Genomic DNA, 18,788 nt, shown 5'->3' with positions numbered 1-18,788 from the left:
CCATGAAACAGCATATTTTTATTATGAATAAGCACCTCTGAAGATTTCAATATCTACATTCCAACATCTTTCAAAATAAACGGCCCCACATTGATGTGAAAGATGTTTAAGCAGCTAGAAGACGACTTCATAATAAACGCCCCAAATCAAGTCTTATTAGTCTGGACTGAAGCAGAAAGGCCTTGTAAACTTCTACGTCTACCATCGTGTGTCATTTCAAAGACAAGTTCTCCTTAAAGCCTTAAATACAAAAAGAAAAGGCAACACAGAACTAACAAAAGTCAGGAGAAGAAGTTTGATATTTTATGAGATTCAGAAACCACTCTGATTAGAACCAGCAGGTAAAGGACAGCAGGAAATAATGATGTTGTTTCCTGTGAATTTTGTGAGGACTGGACTCAACTTTGGGAGGACCCAAAAACATACACCTAGATGTTTCTCATGAATAGACTTCAAGTTGATCTGAGACACTTGCCTTAGTTGTATTTCTGTTTTTACTGCAGATTTGAAACATGCTGAGCCTTAATCTGACAACAACAACAAAAACTTTACCTTTTCTTGCATTATTATAATAATAAAGCCATGAAACAGCATATTTTTATTATGAACAAGCACCTCTGAGAATTTCAATATCTACATTCCAACATCTTGCTAAATAAACGGCCCCACATTGATGTGAAAGATGTTTAAGCAGCTAGAAGACGACTTCATCCTGGAGATAAATGCTCCAAATCAACTCTTATTAGTCCGAACTGAAGCAGAAAGGCCTCGTAAACCTCTACGTCTATCGTGTGTCATTTCAAAGACAAGTTCTCCTTAAAGCCTTACATACGAAAAGAAAAAACAAACGAAGAATAGACAAAAGTCGGGAGAACTTTGCTACTTCATGAGTTTCAGAAACCACTCGGATTAGAACCAGCAGGTAAAGGGCAGCAGGAAATAATGATGTTGTTTCCTGTGAATTTTGTGAGGACTGGACTCAACTTTGGGAGCACCCAAAAACATACACCTAGATGTTTCTCATACATAGACCCTTCAAGTTGATCTGAGACACTTGCCTTAGTTGTATTTCTGTTTTTACTGCAGATTTGAAACATGCTGAGCCTTAATCTGATAACAACAACACAAACTTTCCTTGCATTGTTTTATTAAAGCCATGAAACAGCATATTTTTGGTATACCTTGAGTGGTTAAAAGCAGAAATGCCCCTGATAACCCCATGTTGGGTTCCAGGTGAGCATCTCTCTTTCTGCACACCTGGACGCGCGTCCAGACCGGACCGCTGGAACCACGTTGGGAAACTTTTGCGCAGCGTTTTTGCGCACGCAGCGTCCACTTACCTTCCAGGCAGCACGTCCTCCACAGGCCCGAGTGGGTCATCACCTCCTCGTTCTTCTTGCTGGTCTCGTTCTCGCTCATGGACTTGGAGCGGCACACTCCGCGGGAGTACAGCCAGTAGTCCGTGCCGACCGCGATGGTCATGAGGCTGAAGGCCGCGAAGGCGCCCACCGTGGTCAGCAGCATCTGGACTCCGCGGTCGAACAGACCCATGTTTCCGCATTCCATGAAAGGGGGACCCCCTTTCCTCTTGATGTACAGGAAGTAAATATTTGAAAATTTGCGGGACCAAACCAAACCGAAAAACCGGGCTATACTCGAACGGAAGGAGAGGGAAGAAGGAGGAGGAGGAGGATGCGCCAGGAACCTTATGGTTGCGTTTGGGTGAGGACCACGACAAGAGAAAAAAGAAGTGAAGGAGGTGTTTTTGGAGGCGAGGGGGAGCCGGCAGAAGTGCGGCCCCCACTTCACTGCTCCGACTCTCGGACAGAATGCCAAAAAGAAAGAAGACGGGGAGGGAAGATGAGGATGCGGAGGATGTGCAGCGGCTCCGCAGGCCTGCGGCTGCAGATGTCGCTCACACCGCAGACACTTGCAGCCAGAAAAATGTGGAAAAATGTGAGCAAAAAACCGGGAGCCGGTAGAGGATGGAGCTGGAGGACGCTTCTCCAAAAACAACCTGTTCGTTGGAGGTCGGAGCTGATTCACGTGAAGAGATAATGGCAGGTTACAGTCCAACAGTTCAGTGTCTCCTTACTTAGAATATGTAGAGCTATATCCTCTAAAGACTAGTATTATTAGGCTAGTAGTGTTATTATTATTGGTATTCTAGAAGATTTCATAAGGTGTAAGCAAATAGATAGATATAAACAAGGGCAGAAAATGAAGCACACAAGGCAAATCTATCATGTTAACAGAAAGAGAGTAAACAAATGGACCGTTCAAGTCCTGCTGAGGGATTAAAAGCTACTCCCTGGGTGTTTTTTAGAAGATCCTAATATAAGATGAAAAAATCTTGAGGCTTGGCTTCTCAACGCAAACAAAATCAACCCGGCGAGATAAATAACTCAGCGGAGAGACGGAGAGAGACCGCTAAAAGAAGGGAAATAAAAACAGAAATGAACGGCTTATAGCTTTTCCTTTTTCCTAAAATTTTGATCCCCAGTTTCCATATGTAGCCCTATAGCTCTGGGAGGGTTTCCGCCGAAAGTGGGGGTGTGCGGTCCGAGGAGACGGGGTGGATCCGGAGAGCGCGGGCAGCAGCATCCAGCAGCCGGGCAGGCCGACCATCACTCGACATGGAGCCGGCAGGAGGAGGACGGGGGACCGGTGTGGGCGCCGCCGCGGCCGGGGATGATGCTTCTCCTTCTGCTTCTTCCGTGGCTGGAGGAGGAGGATGGTGGTGCTGATGCTGAGGCTGCTGCTGCTGATGCTGCTGATGCTGCTGAAGCCGCCCGAGTATCCAAATCCGCCGTGGCAGTATCACACCCAGGACGGTCCCGCTCGCGTAGTAGTAGCCCTTGCGCCATGTAATAAGAAGAAAAATGAAACCAGATGAACGTTGCAATGCCCCCTGTTTCCCCCCTTCCTCCTCCTCTTCCTCTGCTCCGGTCTCTCTCTCTCTCTCTTCTCTCTCTCTCTCTCTCTCTCTCTCTCTCTCTCTCTCTCTCTCTCTCTCTCTCTCTCTCTCTCTCTCTCTCTCTCGGATGGAGGTTTGTCCGCTTTGCGGGAAGGAAAAAAAAAATTCTATAATAAGCCTAATTTATGGTTCCGCGTTATATCGACGCAGAGCCTACGGCGTAGGGTACGCGGCGACGCACACCATACGGTGTGCGTCGCCGCGTACCCTACGCCGTAGGTTCTGCGTCGGTGTAACGCAGAACCATAAATCAGCCTTTTTTCACAATCAGGAGAGCGCGTCGCGCTGATCGCAGACGGCGCTGGTTCTGTCACGATGTCGGTGTCACACATCCACTTCTCTGCCTTCATACGGATGCAGACTGGTGTCAGTGGAAAGGAGCTGTTTTCTCTATTTCTGCAGAATAGTTTTCTTCTGCATGCGCGCTATAAAGGCCCGAGGTGTGTGCGTGCATGCATGCGTGTGTGTGTGTGTGTGTGTGTGTGTGTGTGTGTGTGCACACACACACAGCGCGCTCAGTGCTGCGGTGATGGCACGTTGCATGGAAAGATATTAAAGATCTTTGTTTTATTTTCTTATTAGATTCCGACTCTGCGTGGTGGAAGGGGTGTGTGGGAGTGGGGCCATGGTGAACTCTGCTCATCTCTGCGTGTTACACCATTTTATTAAATGGTGGATCCAATTGTTGCAGCAGTCTCTCCTCCACCTGCATGTCTCCCGAAGTAATCCCGCTAATTACATCGTGTTTTCTCGATGTTGATTTCTGAAAACTGCGATTTTATACATGCTGTGGCTTCCAATGCGCACAGCCCTGCTCTGATTACACGATTCTCCGTGAATGACAATTATTACGCGGCGGGGATGGACGGCTCCGTCTGAAGCAGAGAGACTGATTTTAATGATTTCCGGGTGATTCGGTGTCTAATATAAGCATTATACATTCATAAATAGGCTATTTTAGCTATTTTGATCTTCTGTGTGATTAGTATGAGCACGCAGATGAAGGCGAGGTGGTGTCGCGTAAAGGACAGATCTGCAGCTCCGACGCGCCGCGGCGGCGGCTGTCGCCCCCTGCTGGTTGAACCCTGCTGGTGCAACTAGAACTTAAAGCTACTGAGTTAAAGGATGATGGAGTCAGTGGAGTACACTGATACAAATAGGATTGCAATATTATACAAAGTCAAACACCTTCTTAATCAATCATCACTATACACCTTGTACTGCTCCTTCATACTTCCATATATGAGCTACTGTGTGGAAGTGTGGGGGAACACATATAAAACAAACACGGATACAATATTCAAACTTCAAAAAAGAGCAATAAGAATTGTAAATAAAGCGGCCTTTAGAGAATCAACAAACCCACTCTTCATCAAACTGAGAACACTCAAATTCAAGGATCTGGTCGACTTCAAAACTTTACAAATCATGCACAAAGCAAATCAACATCAGTTGCCACAAGACATCCACAAGTTGTTTCAAATAAAAGTCAATCTGCCCAATAGACTAAAATTGTTAAAGGAAAAGTAAATACAACAAGATCATTGCTTGTTGTTTGTGTGTAAATGAAAAGATTGCCTGGGATTACAGAAATACTGCTTGTTAAGGAAAAAAAATGCACAATGTCTTGTTTTTTGAACAAATGCAGATTAAGTTAAAAACTAGATGTATTCATGTAAAGCAAAAAACTTCATTTTTAATTGTTAATATCTTAAATATGTTATAATTACATGCGCTTAGGTTTATTTTTTTCAGTGTATCAAGATATGACGAAATGCATAAGGTGTCTCTTTTTGACCTTTCAGTATCTGGATCAAACACTACCAGTTCTCATGGACTTACTGGAAGTTTAAGTTTTCTAAGAGCCTCCTCTTCCCTATTAATTGTTTGGCAACAGTAATAGACTTTAGCTCTTTCCCTTTCAAACAAGCCGAACAATTTATGTATTTAGGAGTTAAAATGACACCTATAAAGATCTTTATAGAACAACATGCTGGTCTAGATTTCCCATTTCTTTGGCTGGAAGAGTGAATACAGTTACACTCCAGGATCTGACAAGTTGAGCTTACTTAAAAGCATCTAGGAAACCCATTGCAGTTAAAAAGGTAAGTACCTACTAATAATCATAAATCAAGTTTTATTCACATTTTAATTTAACTTTAAACCTAATTGTATTTACTTAACTTTGTGAGGTTACTTAAAAAACTTAAAGTAGCAAGTATAATGATCTTGAATTGTAAGTGTTACCAATTTAAGTAAACCAAGTTAGTCTGACTTAACTACAAACAGTCTACTCAGTAGAATCTAGGAAACAGATTGCACTAAAAAAATCAAGTATGCAGAACAAAGAATGATACGTTTGTAGGCTTATTTCATTATTAAAACAAAATGCAAATTTGTTCATCTTAAACCTATGCCACTGTTTGTAAGATATAAGATGACAATCCTTCCCTGCTTTTTTGCAGGGTTTTTATTTTTCAAATGATTCCCTTTTTCTTTATTTTTACCATAAGTTGGTGTTTGGAGAGAGGGATCACTTGATTTCTTCTTTTGCAGGGTGTGAAACTGTTCCAATAATGAGACTGAAAGATCTGCGTGTTCGTTTGTCTGGTGCACCATAAGAAAACCAGTGAACAGAATCAAATGTTAATACAAGCTTTAATATATCATGCACAATATTTTCCATCCAGAAGTACACTTTTCTCAAACCACAGAGGTCGGAGAGAAACCTGTGGTTCATCGATCCAGTCGTATTTATACTGAAAAAGGAGGTGTTTTGTACGCCATAAGTGTGGATGTTGAACCCCGTCTGTGGAGCCAGCTGTGGGGAAACATGTCACACCTTCAGCCTTATTTCTCTGTTGATTGCTTCCTTGTTGAGGTGTCAACCCAGAAAAGATCTAAGATAACTAACACTTTAAGAAAAACAGGATGGGACACATCAGTTTTAAAACATCTGTTTCTTTTCACTGTCTTCACTTAGAGAAGACAGAACTCAGCTACCGTAAACAGTCTTAACAGTCTAGTCATGAAAAACAGGAGGTGGTCCTGCCCTGAGAGCAACCACCAGGGTAGAATATAGAAAACCCTTCAAACACTTTCATAAAACCTTTAAACAATTTCATAAAATCCTAACAAAACAAATGTTTCCGGAGGGACCTAAATCAGCAGGGGGCTGGGCTTGCCACGTTTCATGTATTACTACTGGGCTGCAGACATAAATAAGATACCTTACTGGGTTTCCATGTGGTGTAGTGACCAAGATGGAGTTGAATAGCCAATTAGCAATCTTTCCTTATTCATTCATGAGCCCTTCAATTCCTGTGGGTTTGCATCCTCAGGTGCTAAAACATTCACCCCAGAAACATCATCTTTCCTTATTTTCTCCTTTTGTTTGATCCAAACTGATTCTCAATTTCAATTTTTGCATAAACAGGGCCTGGTCTTCTTCAAAGGTCTTTGAAAAATGTCATTTCAAACAATGCAAAACAACAACAACAATGTCGTCAAATTAGAAGCTCCACTAGCAAACACTTTAAACCCCCACGATCTTGTCATGAGAGAATAATGGACGACAAACCAGCCTTGCCTCGGCACACAAAAGGCGACGTTTCCAAACACTACTGTACATCAAGATCCGAGTTGTTCAGCCACCATCATGGACAGATAAAAAAAAACTATCCCGGGAAAAGGACCTAGATTTTGAACTCTGACAGGTATTGGAAACTATCCCGAGAGCGGATTCACATCTCCTGTGTTTGAAGCAAAGTTTTGCACCGCTCACATCATTCAAAGTTAGCTCTGCATGTTTGAGATGCCGCCAGAATTGCAAATCACCGAAGAGTGTCTGGAAAAATACTTCTGAGGTCATCTCCCTAATCAGCAGGAAAATACCCCCCCACTACATCCATTTTTGAGTGAGCTGGTATCCTTTCATCGGCTGTTAAAAAGACCATAATGAAGCGTTTGTTATTTATATACAGAAATATAAAGAAAGAACACTGAAGTAATATATCAACTTGTCTGGCAGAGTTGTATTTATTTTTATGACTTGTACTATCCAGGATATATATATATGCATTGCTTTATTTTATTGTATTTTATTTGTTCTCTACTAATGTGTTTGTATGGGATGCATTTCAATTTTGTAAAATGAAAAATCTACAAATAAAGTCTTTAAAAAATGTTTTTAATCCTCTTATAGCTAATTAACTAACCCTAAAAAATAATTAATGGCAACTAATGTGAATAATTAAACAACTAGTACAAATGAATGACTAAAACCTGGAAAACTGCACCAAAAAGGCAAATATGCAGTACACCCCATAACGTCTCAGTCTTGGTTAGAGTTGGAGCTTTTTTAATGTTTCCCAGCCAGCAGGTCTACGTGGATCCCGTTGGGCCGGGGGTCTTTGTTTCCGGTCCTGGGGGGGAAGCTGAAGAGCTGAAGACCCTGCCATAGGCGGGGTCCGGGAAAGGGGACTTTATCCACAGGATCCTCGGTGGTCCTTCCTGTGTTGGCACATGTCAACTCTTAGTGGGATCTACCTGGATTTTAGGTGATAAACCTCAGAGCTGGGTAGTAACGAGTTACAGTTACTCCGTTACATTTACTTGAGTAAGTTTTGGGAAATTTTGTACTTTTAGGAGTAGTTTTGAATCAATATACTTTTTACTTTTACTTGAGTAGATTTGTGAAGAAGAAACTGTTCCTCTTACTCCGCTACATCAGGCTACATTGAGCTGTTACTTTCTTTGATCCCTTTTATCCGCGTACGCGTCAATCTCATGACATCACTGGGTGATTCTTTGGGAAAAATGTTTGTTTTTGCATGTTTTGTCACACACACACACACACACACACACACACACACACACACACACACACACACACACACACACACACACACACACACACACACACACACACACACACACACACACACACACACACAAAGTTTCTATGAGGTCATGGGCTTGTTCTAGTTCTGCCTGCAGAGCCTGGTAAAAAAAGAAAAGTACAAAGGCTTGAAATTTTGTGTTACTTGTGCTTTATTAAATTTTTTTATTCTGTTATTATTTAATTTATTTTATTATGTATTAAAGTACTTGAATTTACTTTAAGATTATTTTTATTTAAGCTATTTTTTTTTTATTACTGTAATTTCAATTAATTTTATTATTTTATTGATTTAATTTCCCTGAAGATGATTATTTTGTACTTTTGTCTGTTTGAATGGTTGTGTTAAAAAAATAAATCAGATGTTACTCAACAGTTACTCAGTACTTGAGTAGTTTTTTCACCAAGAATTTTTTTACTTTTACTCAAGTAATTATTTGGATGACTACTTTTTATTGTACTTGAGTCATATTATTCTGAAGTAACAGTACTTTTACTTGAGTACAATTTTTGGCTCCTCTGCCCACCTAAACCTTTTAAATTGGGTCATATGTTACTGATTCGATGGGAGCCACATGGTTTGTCTCTTTGCCACTTGCACAAGCGTCCCATCTTGGCCCCATAACACTGAAATCCTTAAAGGACCTACACCATTTGCCCATTTCAATCCCAAACCCACTCATTACCCAAGTGTTGCACTTTTAATCCAGATGGAGCCCACATGGATGAGCTTTCTGGGTTCTGAACTGAGAAGTAACCTGTAAACGTAAGAAAAACCGAGGTAAAAAGTGGCTAAGAAGAGGCAAATAAATATTTTTTTCAAATCTGTCAGGACTGTTTTAACCGAAATAACAACCGAAACAGCTTTTGAACCCTCACTACTGTGATGTCCGATGTTCTCACAGGGGGTTTTATGAGCACACTGCTCGGCTCAGCTTGGTTTGTGGGTTGAGACCCTGATCTCCCCTGATGATGGGGATGAAACGGGTCGTCCAGCTGCTCGTGCAGCCGTCAGCGCCAGAGAGAGCGTCTGTGCAGGTCTCCCCGTGACAGAAGTCCCCATCGTGTTTTTCTCAGGCCTCGGGCTGCATGTCAGAGATCAGACGAGCTCTGGTGAAGAGCTTCGGACAGGTGGACCAGTTCAGCGTTTCCTACAGCCGCCGCACGTTGAGGCACGTGTGACACTTAAATGGGAACTGGAACTGTTTTAGGGACAAAACAAGGGGAACAAGTGGAAATCAAACAATAAATGATAGAAGTCCAGTTGTATAAGATAATGTTTTACTTCACTATTTAGATACTTTACTATTTAAAATCTATTATCTCATATAAATATTGTAAATATTCAAGTTTAGTTTTTGTCTTTTTAATTACTGTGGACTGTTTTTTTAATAGTTTTATTATTCTTTTTTCTTCTATTTTATTACTTGTGTTTTGCACCGTGGACCAGAGAGGACTGTAATTTCTTGTGCTGTATGTTAAACATAATACTAGTTTACTAAGGAGTAAAACAGAGGATTAAAGATGTGTAGCTGATAGATCCATCCATCCATCCATCCATCCATCCATCCATCCATCCATCCATCCATCCATCCATCCATCCATCCATCTATCCATCTATCTATCTATCTAGAAATGTATCGAATATAAAAATAAACTAAGAAACTAAGAAAAACAGACTGGTCGGTCTGTATCTTGTATCTTGTCCACCCCACATCAGTCCATCAATGAAGTGAACATTCTGATTTGATGCAACCAGGATGTAAGTTTAGTTTAGGCTGCAGTTCCCGGACCGGCCACTAGGGGGCTCGCTCAGCCTACGCCGTGTAATGTTGCGCGCGCATCTTGGCAACAGAAGTGGTGTCGTTCTCCAGCTGTTCTGACTGAAAGATGAGGTAACAACTGGTTATCAGGTATTTAACAAACTGTACCCAGGGTCAACAAGTCTGGTTGTTGCATGTACGGTTGTAGGCTACGTATCGCTATTCCTTCATGTTTTATTTTTGCAGGCGAGGCATCGTTGGACTATAATAGTCCTGGTTTTGTGTCATCTGTGTTTATGTCGTTTCTCTCTGGTGTACATGCTCGGTTTCTCAGTTAAATAGGTATATTTATCTGGCTGCTTGCTAATGTCTTTGACCAACTCATTAATACTTGCCAAAACGGCGCACATACAGTTGATGTCATCATTGTTTACAAACACAAAAATGGTATATAACTCTGAAGTTAAAATGTCTAATTTCTTTGGCACATCGGGTAAATTTGATGAGGCATCAAAACAAAGGGTTCTGGTGTCATGTTTCTACTTTAGTCAGAATTATTACACACTGATGCAGCTGTTGGTCACCACCTCGCCCTCCTAGTGTGGTCTTGGTCTCGTCTCGGTCTCGGGTCTCGGGCTTATATACGGTGTAATCTGATTACTATAATGGTAAATAATGTCATTTCAATCTTTAATATTTAAAATTCACGTTTCATCTCCAAATTAAGTCCAATTTAAATCAGTAACATTATTATTCATTAGACTTTTCTGAGGTGGAGGGGGGTGTTGGAGCTGGTTATTCTAGAGGACTTTGGGACTAGTTAGTAGTCGTGTCAATCCTTAAAAGCACTGGAGTCAATCCTCCAATAGTGTAGAAATAGCGGTAGTGCAGTCGCCACACATATCTGATCTCAGCTGATGGATGAAAACATTTCTAGTGAGTTCAACATCATCATCCACTTCTCTGTGTTATTGTGCTGCAGTTGAATACAAGCTCATATGGAAACCAGGATGATGTTCTACAATCACGCAGGATCAGGAAATAACTACCGGTAGGTTTGTTTTTGGTCTCGGTCTTGATCTGAACTAGTCTTGGTCTTGATACTCTCTGGTCTTGGTTAGGGGTGGGCAAAAATATCGATATGGCAATATATCGCAATACTTTTCCAGCTGATTCAATATCGATATTCAAAATTTGAATATCGAATTTTTTTTATTTTTTATTTTATTTTTTTTTAATATATTTTTTATCCCCGATTTTTTTCCCATTATATCACCCAGTGCTCCTACCTAAGTGACAGTCCTGGGCATTGCCACTCTCTACCAACCCTGGGAGGGCCCTGCACTGAGCTCAGGTTTTATTTCACGTTTTATTTCATTTTATAATTTATTTTTTATATAATACAATTGCCTTATATCTATACTGACTGATCACTGTGCCTGTCCTTGGTTTTAGTACCCATCTTTCTTGTGTTTATTATCATTTGCCACATAATTAAAGCAACCTCATACTAAATGTAATGTTAATTTCATATGATGTAAATAATATGAAAAACATATACAAATATGTTGTAACTTTAGCTTGTATAGTTATAATAAAACATTGTTTTGACTCAGTTTGTCCCATGAATTGTCACTATAATCTGATGAACGTGCAACTCGGATTTTAAGATCCATCACTATCATCTGATGTACATATATACAACTTGGATTTTAAGATGTGTAATGCATTTTTTAATTTTTCGGTGAACTATGTAGAATATAATAATCGGGATATCGCATAATCGGGATATCGCAATGTGTATCGTATCGTGGCTCAAGTATCGTGATGCGTATCGTATCGTGAGGTCCTTCCCAATACCCACCCCTAGTCTTGGTAGTGTCTGGGTCTCGGTTTAGGCGGTCTTGACTAAAAGACTATCGTTAACGTCACTAAGCCAAACCATCTCCAGCAGGTTTCCTCACTCCTCCCTGTGCTCTGACAAAAGACCTCTTTAACGCTTCCTCTCCACTCATATTTTGGGCGCTGTTAACTTTCATTAAACAATTATCCCTGACAGGCGAGGAGGCAAATCAGGTCCCAGAACTGCAGCAGCTCCGGTCCCACGTGGACTCTTTCCGCCGATCTGACGTGAACTCGGCAGGATGCAAATCCAGCCGTAATGGAGGCCTTGTTAGCAGTGCCCTTGAGCTTTGGCTCCGGCGGGGAAGGGGGGGGGTTGGTAAATGATGCCCTGGAGCAAAATCAGGGGAAACAGGAGGCCGTCTTAGAGATGGCTACACTTGTGTTTTTCTTCTCTGTTTGGTAATTGAACCTGATTAAAGGGATTTGCTTTGTGAGAGAGCACCCCCGGGCCCTGAGGTCTCCCGGGCCGAGGCCCATTTCCTCTCACTGCGTAAGCAAGTTAGGCAACACAGTTACAGGCCGGACTTCTGCAGTACTTCTCATGAAGATACTTGTTCATGTCCTAAATGAAAGTTGCAGCCTCCCCAGTGTCACCTCTTATTTTTCTCAGTTTCAATAGTTCATGAAAAAGGAAAAAAAAAACGATACTGAGTTTTAACTAACCAATAACTACGGTGGCCGAGCCCCGCCATTGCTGAAAATAAAAGTAATGCTGCAAACAGAAACAAACGCCGCTGCAAATAAAAGAAACTCTTTGCAAATAAAATAAACGCTGCAAACAAAAAGAAACGCAGCTGCAAATAAAAGAAACGCTGCAAATAAAATAAAAAACGATGCAAATAAAAAAGCCACAACGGAAGTGAATTAGCGGGGACTATTTTTGCCGACGCACCGGTGTTGCACATTAAAAATTACACGTAGCGACGTTGAACACTAACCTTTTCACTTATTTTCTCGTTCGTTTTTCTTCTTATTCCTCGCTCTTCTTATTTCTTCCTTTTCACCCACCTCTTCGTCGTCTTCTTCTCCTCTCACGTAAAAAACACCGGCGCATCAGCAAAAATAGTCCCCGGTAATTCCCTTCCGTTGTGGCTTTTTTATTTGCAGCGGCGTTTCTTTATATTTGCAGCGTTTCTTTAATTTTCCGCAAAGGCGGCCCTCGGCCACCGTAATTAACCATTTAAAAACCTCTTCTTTAATAGAACAGGTCTAAGTTCAAGTAAAGAAGACTGAAGATGAGCTGTGTTTCATGTTGAAAATGAAATGAAAATTTTAATGGTTTCGCATGAATTTACAGTGGAACGTATAGACGTATGAACAATGGGTGACTACGGCTTCTAGTTTAATTAAAGCACACACTTTTAATTTACACATGGAGCCAATTTCCCGTTGTGAAAATCTGAAGCTGGAACATTTAATTTATTTTATGCACAAGTGTTTGCCAGCTGACCAGCAGGTTACCCTGTGATCGCACTCAGCTTCTGACAGAAATGAGGTCGACACGAGTCAGTTTGTGGCTTTTTCTGCAGAAGACGTCCCCTGCTCAAAACTCGGCTTTAACTGCATGTTTATTTTTTATACTTTCATAAATTGACACCCGACCCCAAATAGTACTGGTTATTTCTCAGTGCTTACTCTGTATTGGATTAGCTGAAGGGTTGAAGTGGGCGGGAGACTTTACTGTGATTGGTTTATAAAGTTAGAGTGGTTGTAAATGTTCAAGTAGCTGATCTAATCTATCGTCTAAATCTCAAGACACTACTGAATTTGCCACCAATAACAAAAGCAAGCATGATTTACCTCAAGAGATGTCTCTTTTGTGCGATTTATGGTTAAGTTATTGCACCTTAGTGAGATGTGTAACACAGCAGATTGAATTTATGCAAGCAAGGCTCAGACCTGAGCACTTGTGAAGAATTGACGTGGAGAGAAGAAAAATGTCTGAAACAAGGTGAAGTGAAAAAATCAAACAAGGACTAACTAAAAACCTTAAGTTAAGGAACTTTGTTGTTATGGGCTGCTTCATCACTTTTCAATTTTCTCTTGTTTCTTTACCCCTTTGTCTGCATATATATTAATGGTTAATACCAAGGTAGGTGGGGGTGCTGGTAGTGGAGCCAGCTCAGAGCTAGAAGGTCCTGGGTTCAATTCCTGCCGGGGCCGCTGCGGGCGCTGAGGGCTTTTTAAGTTCCCCCATGACTTCAGCAAGCATACATACATACAAGCAAAGCTACCAAATCCCCCCCACTGTTGAGAAGGTTGCTACGCCCCTGGGGCCACATGCATGTAGGCAACTATAAATTATCCCATAGTTATATTAATTCATGCCTTCAGAATCCATCTGTTCTGCCTCCACTTGATGCAGGAAACCAAGAACACATTGCTCCAATCCGAGTGTCATTTCACTGGTTCTTTTGTTTTGCATTGCTTCTTAAAGGGGACCTATTATGAAAAACACTTTTTTCTTGCTTTAACATATATAAAGTGTTCTCCCCTCAACCTGCCAACTCAGATAAGGAGGAAAGCAACCAAATTCCGCAGTGTCTGTACAGCCGCCCGGATGATCCACCCAGTGTCATGTGACTTCTACAAGCCGTTCAGATTCTGCTCCCTTTTGTTACGTAACCAAAATGTAATTTGCATCGGTTGGCCTCCAATGCGTGAAACCACGCCCACAACTAACTCCGCCGGCCGGAGCTTCCGCCATTTTTTCGTAGCGGTATATTGCGTCATTAAGGCAGCCAATCAGCACAGAGCCTCATTATCATAGCCCCGCCCACTCAGAATCCTGCATAGATAATGAGGTTAGAGAATGGGAGGGTAAAGAATGAATTGATAATGATAGAATTTCTAATTTATTTAGCAAAAAAAATCAAAAGCTTGTTTTTAACACATTCAAAGCCTGTTTAAAATAGGTATTAGATGCCATAATAGGTCCCCTTTAACTTAATTTATTTTGTTTTAAATGTCTCCATTTTCTCGCTTCTAAACAGCCGTCAGACTGCTCCTACTGTACACTTCTTCACACTCTCTCAGGTCCACAGATAAATTACTGTTAGCCGTTGTTAAGACAAAGAGGAACCTCTGAAAAACCTTTTCAGTATCTGCTCTAAAATCATGAAACGAGTCACTTGACTCGCTTTTTAATCGTCTCTTACAGTAAAACACATTGTTTGTCTTTGGCTATTAACTCAGTTTGATATCTTGGATTTTATGGTTTCATTGTTTTAACTGACTGTGGCAGGGTGCAGGATTGGGGCGTGGTCTGCAGGGGAGAGAGGGAGTGCGGGGGAGTGGCGCACAGGTGACGCGGCTGGAACAGCTGACGGTGCACAGGTGAATCTAATCATTCTCTGTGTATTTCAGTAGGTGTGCGGGCCCTGGAGACGGGAGAGGACGGACGCAGAGCGGAGCAGAGGTGCAGCTCTGCGGACGGTGCAGAAGCACAATACTCGAAAGAAACAAACGAAAAAGAAATAAAGATATTTCTAAACGAAATCCCGGTATCTGCTGTCTTAGTGACCCCCGTAGCAACTCGCAGTGCTACACTGACTAACTATTAACTATGTTATTTTTGTTTCTGTTTCCGTCTTTGAGTTCAGCCGTGTTGTTTTTAAAGGGCTTTATGAATAAAGTTGAGTTGAGTTGAATCTGCTGGTCAAGTATTACAACTGCTACAAAGATTAAAGCAGTGACCCTCTACAGGAGGTTATTTTATTATTAACTTGGATAGCTAAATAAATCAATGTGTTACCAGTTTAAGCTCCCCTTCAGCTGAGTCATAACTAGGTTAAATGTCTGCTGAGTTTCATTCTTACCGGGAAGAATTTCTGAGTTTCACGTAGGACGTTTCAACTGGAACCCCCTGAAGTCAGAACTTGCTACCCCTCTATGCCTGTTAAAGGAGAGGCAAAGGTAGAAACATATCAGACTCAAAAACAAATTCTACAGGTAAATCTTCCATAAAACATTATCAACTAAAGAATTATTTCTGTCACCTGTCAATCACTACAGCCAGCATGGGCGGCGGGTAATGAAGGCTAGGGAAGGCTAAGCCTCCCCAAATACAATGCCAAGTATTTTGCAAAAATGATATAATATGTGCGCAACATTAATAAAAAGCTGCAATATTGAATGTGTGTTGTTGCTTCAGCTCCTTAATGCGGTGATAATTCAGCAAGGCTTTGGTTAAAAAAAAAGAAAAATAGCCAGTCACACCCCCCTGGTCTGCGGACCGCTCAGGTGATCAGAACCGTAAATGTTGTTTGTAAACATCCGCATTTTTGTCCGCCAATTACAAATGCACAGCCAGCAGCGCTCCTTTCAAAACACAACACAAAGCTTCAAATCAAGACCAAGATGGATATACGTTCATTTTTTAAACCAAAAGAGAAACAAACACAAAACATTGCCGAAGCTGCTGCCAATGTGACAGTGAGTCGGAGGAGAGCGACTGCACCTGCAGCCACCGCGTCAGCAACCCCCCCAGTGTCTAACACCGGCTCACCTGATGGTGCAACCGGCCATATGAGCAGCGATGACCCGGGAGGAGGAGGAGACTGCACTGCCGGTAATCCTGCTATTATATTGGTCAAATTATACTCAAATCATTGTTACGCATCTGTTTTGGGTGAAAAAAAACCTCAAAATTTTCGCGAGGATTCCTCCCTATACATAGCTTCACCAAATATTTCAGTCACCCGCCGCCTATGACAGCCAGATTATCAAAGAACTCCCCCACTGTCGTTCTTTTAATGGCTCTAGCTCTATCCAAGGATGTTAAAGGCTATAGCTCTATCCAAGGATGTCGCCTCCGGAGTTTGGACAGGGAGATGGCGACGTGCTAGGAAGCCAGAAAACCAAGATTCACCTAAAACAGTAGATAATAAATTATTATAAGATTAAGCTTTGTGACAATATCAGTTCGTTAACCTACACAATCATGTGATCTTTTGTATACCGTAGCCAACCTACACATCGGTTCGTTGTCCAAATGTCAGGGACAGGGATATTGTTTTTATTTGCATATTCAACTGCCAATTGGCGGCACTTGAGTGGATGAGGCCATGAAACTGGTCAGCTAGTTGTCTATATGCTTATCCTTGAAGTCCCTTAAGGACTTCTTTCCTGCCTTGACCTCAGCAGCTGCCTTCTCCATCTCCTCAAAGGATGCCTAGCCCCAGGTTGTCTTTCCGGTTTTCTTGGCATTATGGCTTCTCTACAATGGTTATAACATAAAGAATAAAACAAATGTAATGTAATATTACTTTAAAATATCTTTCAGGGGGTTAAGCGGCAGCTCATATACTGAGGCTACAGTCCTCCTCCTGCAGCGGTCACGGGTTCGAATCCAGCCCGCGCACCTTTGCTGCGTGTCTTCCCCGTTCTCTCTCTCTACCCCTTTCCAGTCTGCATTCTCAATAAAGGACCCAAAAAAATCTTTAAAAAAAAAAATATATATATATCTTTCAGACTGAACTGAAATTAACTTCATGATGCTTCATGACGAGGTAAAGTGACACATGTATCACTTTCATTTAAATATAAGCCTCACTCACAGTAACAGCATGTGTACTTTGGCGACATCTGCTGGTCAAGTATTACAACTGCTACAAAGATTAAAGCAATGACCCTCTAGGAGGTTATATTATTAATAACTTGGATAGCTAAATAAATCAATGTGTTACCAGTTTAAGCTCCCCTTCAGCTGAGTCATAACTAGGTTAAATGTCTGCTGCATTTCATTCGTACCGGGAAGACTGAATTTCTGAGTTCCAGGTAGGACGTTTCAACTGGAACCCCCTGAAGTCAGAACCCACTACCCCTTCTTAGCCAATGTAACTATTTAACTTAGCTAATTTAACTGTTCATGATACTTCTGTCTTGTTTTTATTCACATGATGTCACATATACACAAAATAGTAGGCCTATTAAAGCAGAGCATATTTGCCCCAGTGCAGTTTGTATGTCCTAGTTTCCTCGTACAGCATTGTGATGATATAAGTGCAAACAATAGGGAATATCAGGGGATGTCCTGCTACAGAAAGAGAGAGGAAAAAAAGACAAAATACCCCCCAAAAAGAACAAAAAAAAAACAAAATGTCTTCATCTACACTTCTCAACCACTCAGTAGATAACAAGTCATGGATATTGAGAATATGTCAACATTTTATCATTATAAATGTCAACAAATCGAAAAGATGCACCGACTGCGATGAATATGGTTATAAAACACTTATTCAATATTTTTTTCAGACGTCATTGAAAAACCTCCTCAAACATTAAGATTGTGCAAACAACTGCAGCTTTTCTTGTTGCTCCACCAGGGGGCGCTGCAAAAGCCCGGATTCAGCCTCAGCTCAACATTCAAAGCTTATTTATTCACTTATGATTTTTTTATTGTACTCATTAGTTCAGTTATTTTCAACCTACTGTCTATAAGCTGCTACTAATGCTGTTTATAGGTTTAAAAAGGTCTTTTTTTTTTTACCAAAAAACAAACAAACTATCATACAGTACACATTGTTGAAACAATATTTGTTTTGCCTGGTGACGATTTGGCGCTAGTAAAGTTATTTAACATAGTAACGGTGGTAACGGGTTTATTAAAGACCACTTCACGCGGCAAAGTATAAATAACTTTTTACTTGTTATTTTATCTTTTCATACTTCTCCCCGCATCATGCACCAACAGAAAAAAAAACACAACAAATTTTCCTTTCTCTTTCTCTTTCCTTTCCAGATGTTGTGCCAAAAAGTAATTGCCTGGCTGCCAGAATCTGATTTCTGGCCGCGGGAGCGCGCACAGCAGCCCGTTGAGCGATAGCGCTAAAACGTCAGATTTTCAGATTATGAAGCTCAAGAATGAAATGAAGTCATATTTAGGCAGAAACAACTTTTCATTAACTGTATTTGGCCTTCAAATAATTTTTGGCAGGTGAAAATGCCTATTTTGTGTTGTAATGGTCTTTTAAAAGAGTTAAAGCAATCCTGTGAGCTCTAGTGTTTATATTATGAAGCTCAAGAATGAGATCAAATCATATTTAGATAGAAAAAACCTTTCATTAACTGTATTTGGCCTTCAGTCAATTTGTGACAGGAAAAAAGACCCATTTTCAGGGGAGAAATCAGATTCTGGCAGGCAATCACTTTTTGGCAAGACACGGGGGAAGGCGTTAAAGCGGGTGCGGTTTCCCGTCAAAACGAAAGCAAACATACCAGAGCCCCAAATTACAGCCTTTCT

General features: G+C 41.2%; 1 protein-coding gene across 1 annotated transcript in view; it reads right to left on the bottom strand.

Annotated features, from left to right (window-relative positions):
* cacng2a (calcium channel, voltage-dependent, gamma subunit 2a) overlaps positions 1–2,880 on the bottom strand; it is a 92,020-nt gene extending 89,140 nt beyond the window's left edge. Inside the window, exon 1 of the mRNA XM_061712688.1 lies at positions 1,341–2,880. Within this exon, the coding sequence (XP_061568672.1) occupies positions 1,341–1,566 (226 nt within the window). The 5' untranslated portion in view covers positions 1,567–2,880. The remainder of the gene's footprint in view (positions 1–1,340) is intronic.
* Positions 2,881–18,788: the final 15,908 nt, after the last annotated feature.

The sequence above is a fragment of the Cololabis saira genome, chromosome 21, assembly GCF_033807715.1.
Source record: "Cololabis saira isolate AMF1-May2022 chromosome 21, fColSai1.1, whole genome shotgun sequence".
Lineage (NCBI taxonomy): Eukaryota > Metazoa > Chordata > Actinopteri > Beloniformes > Belonidae > Cololabis > Cololabis saira.
The sequence above is the reverse complement of the archived record's forward strand: the minus strand, read 5'-3'. Positions and strand labels throughout refer to the sequence as shown.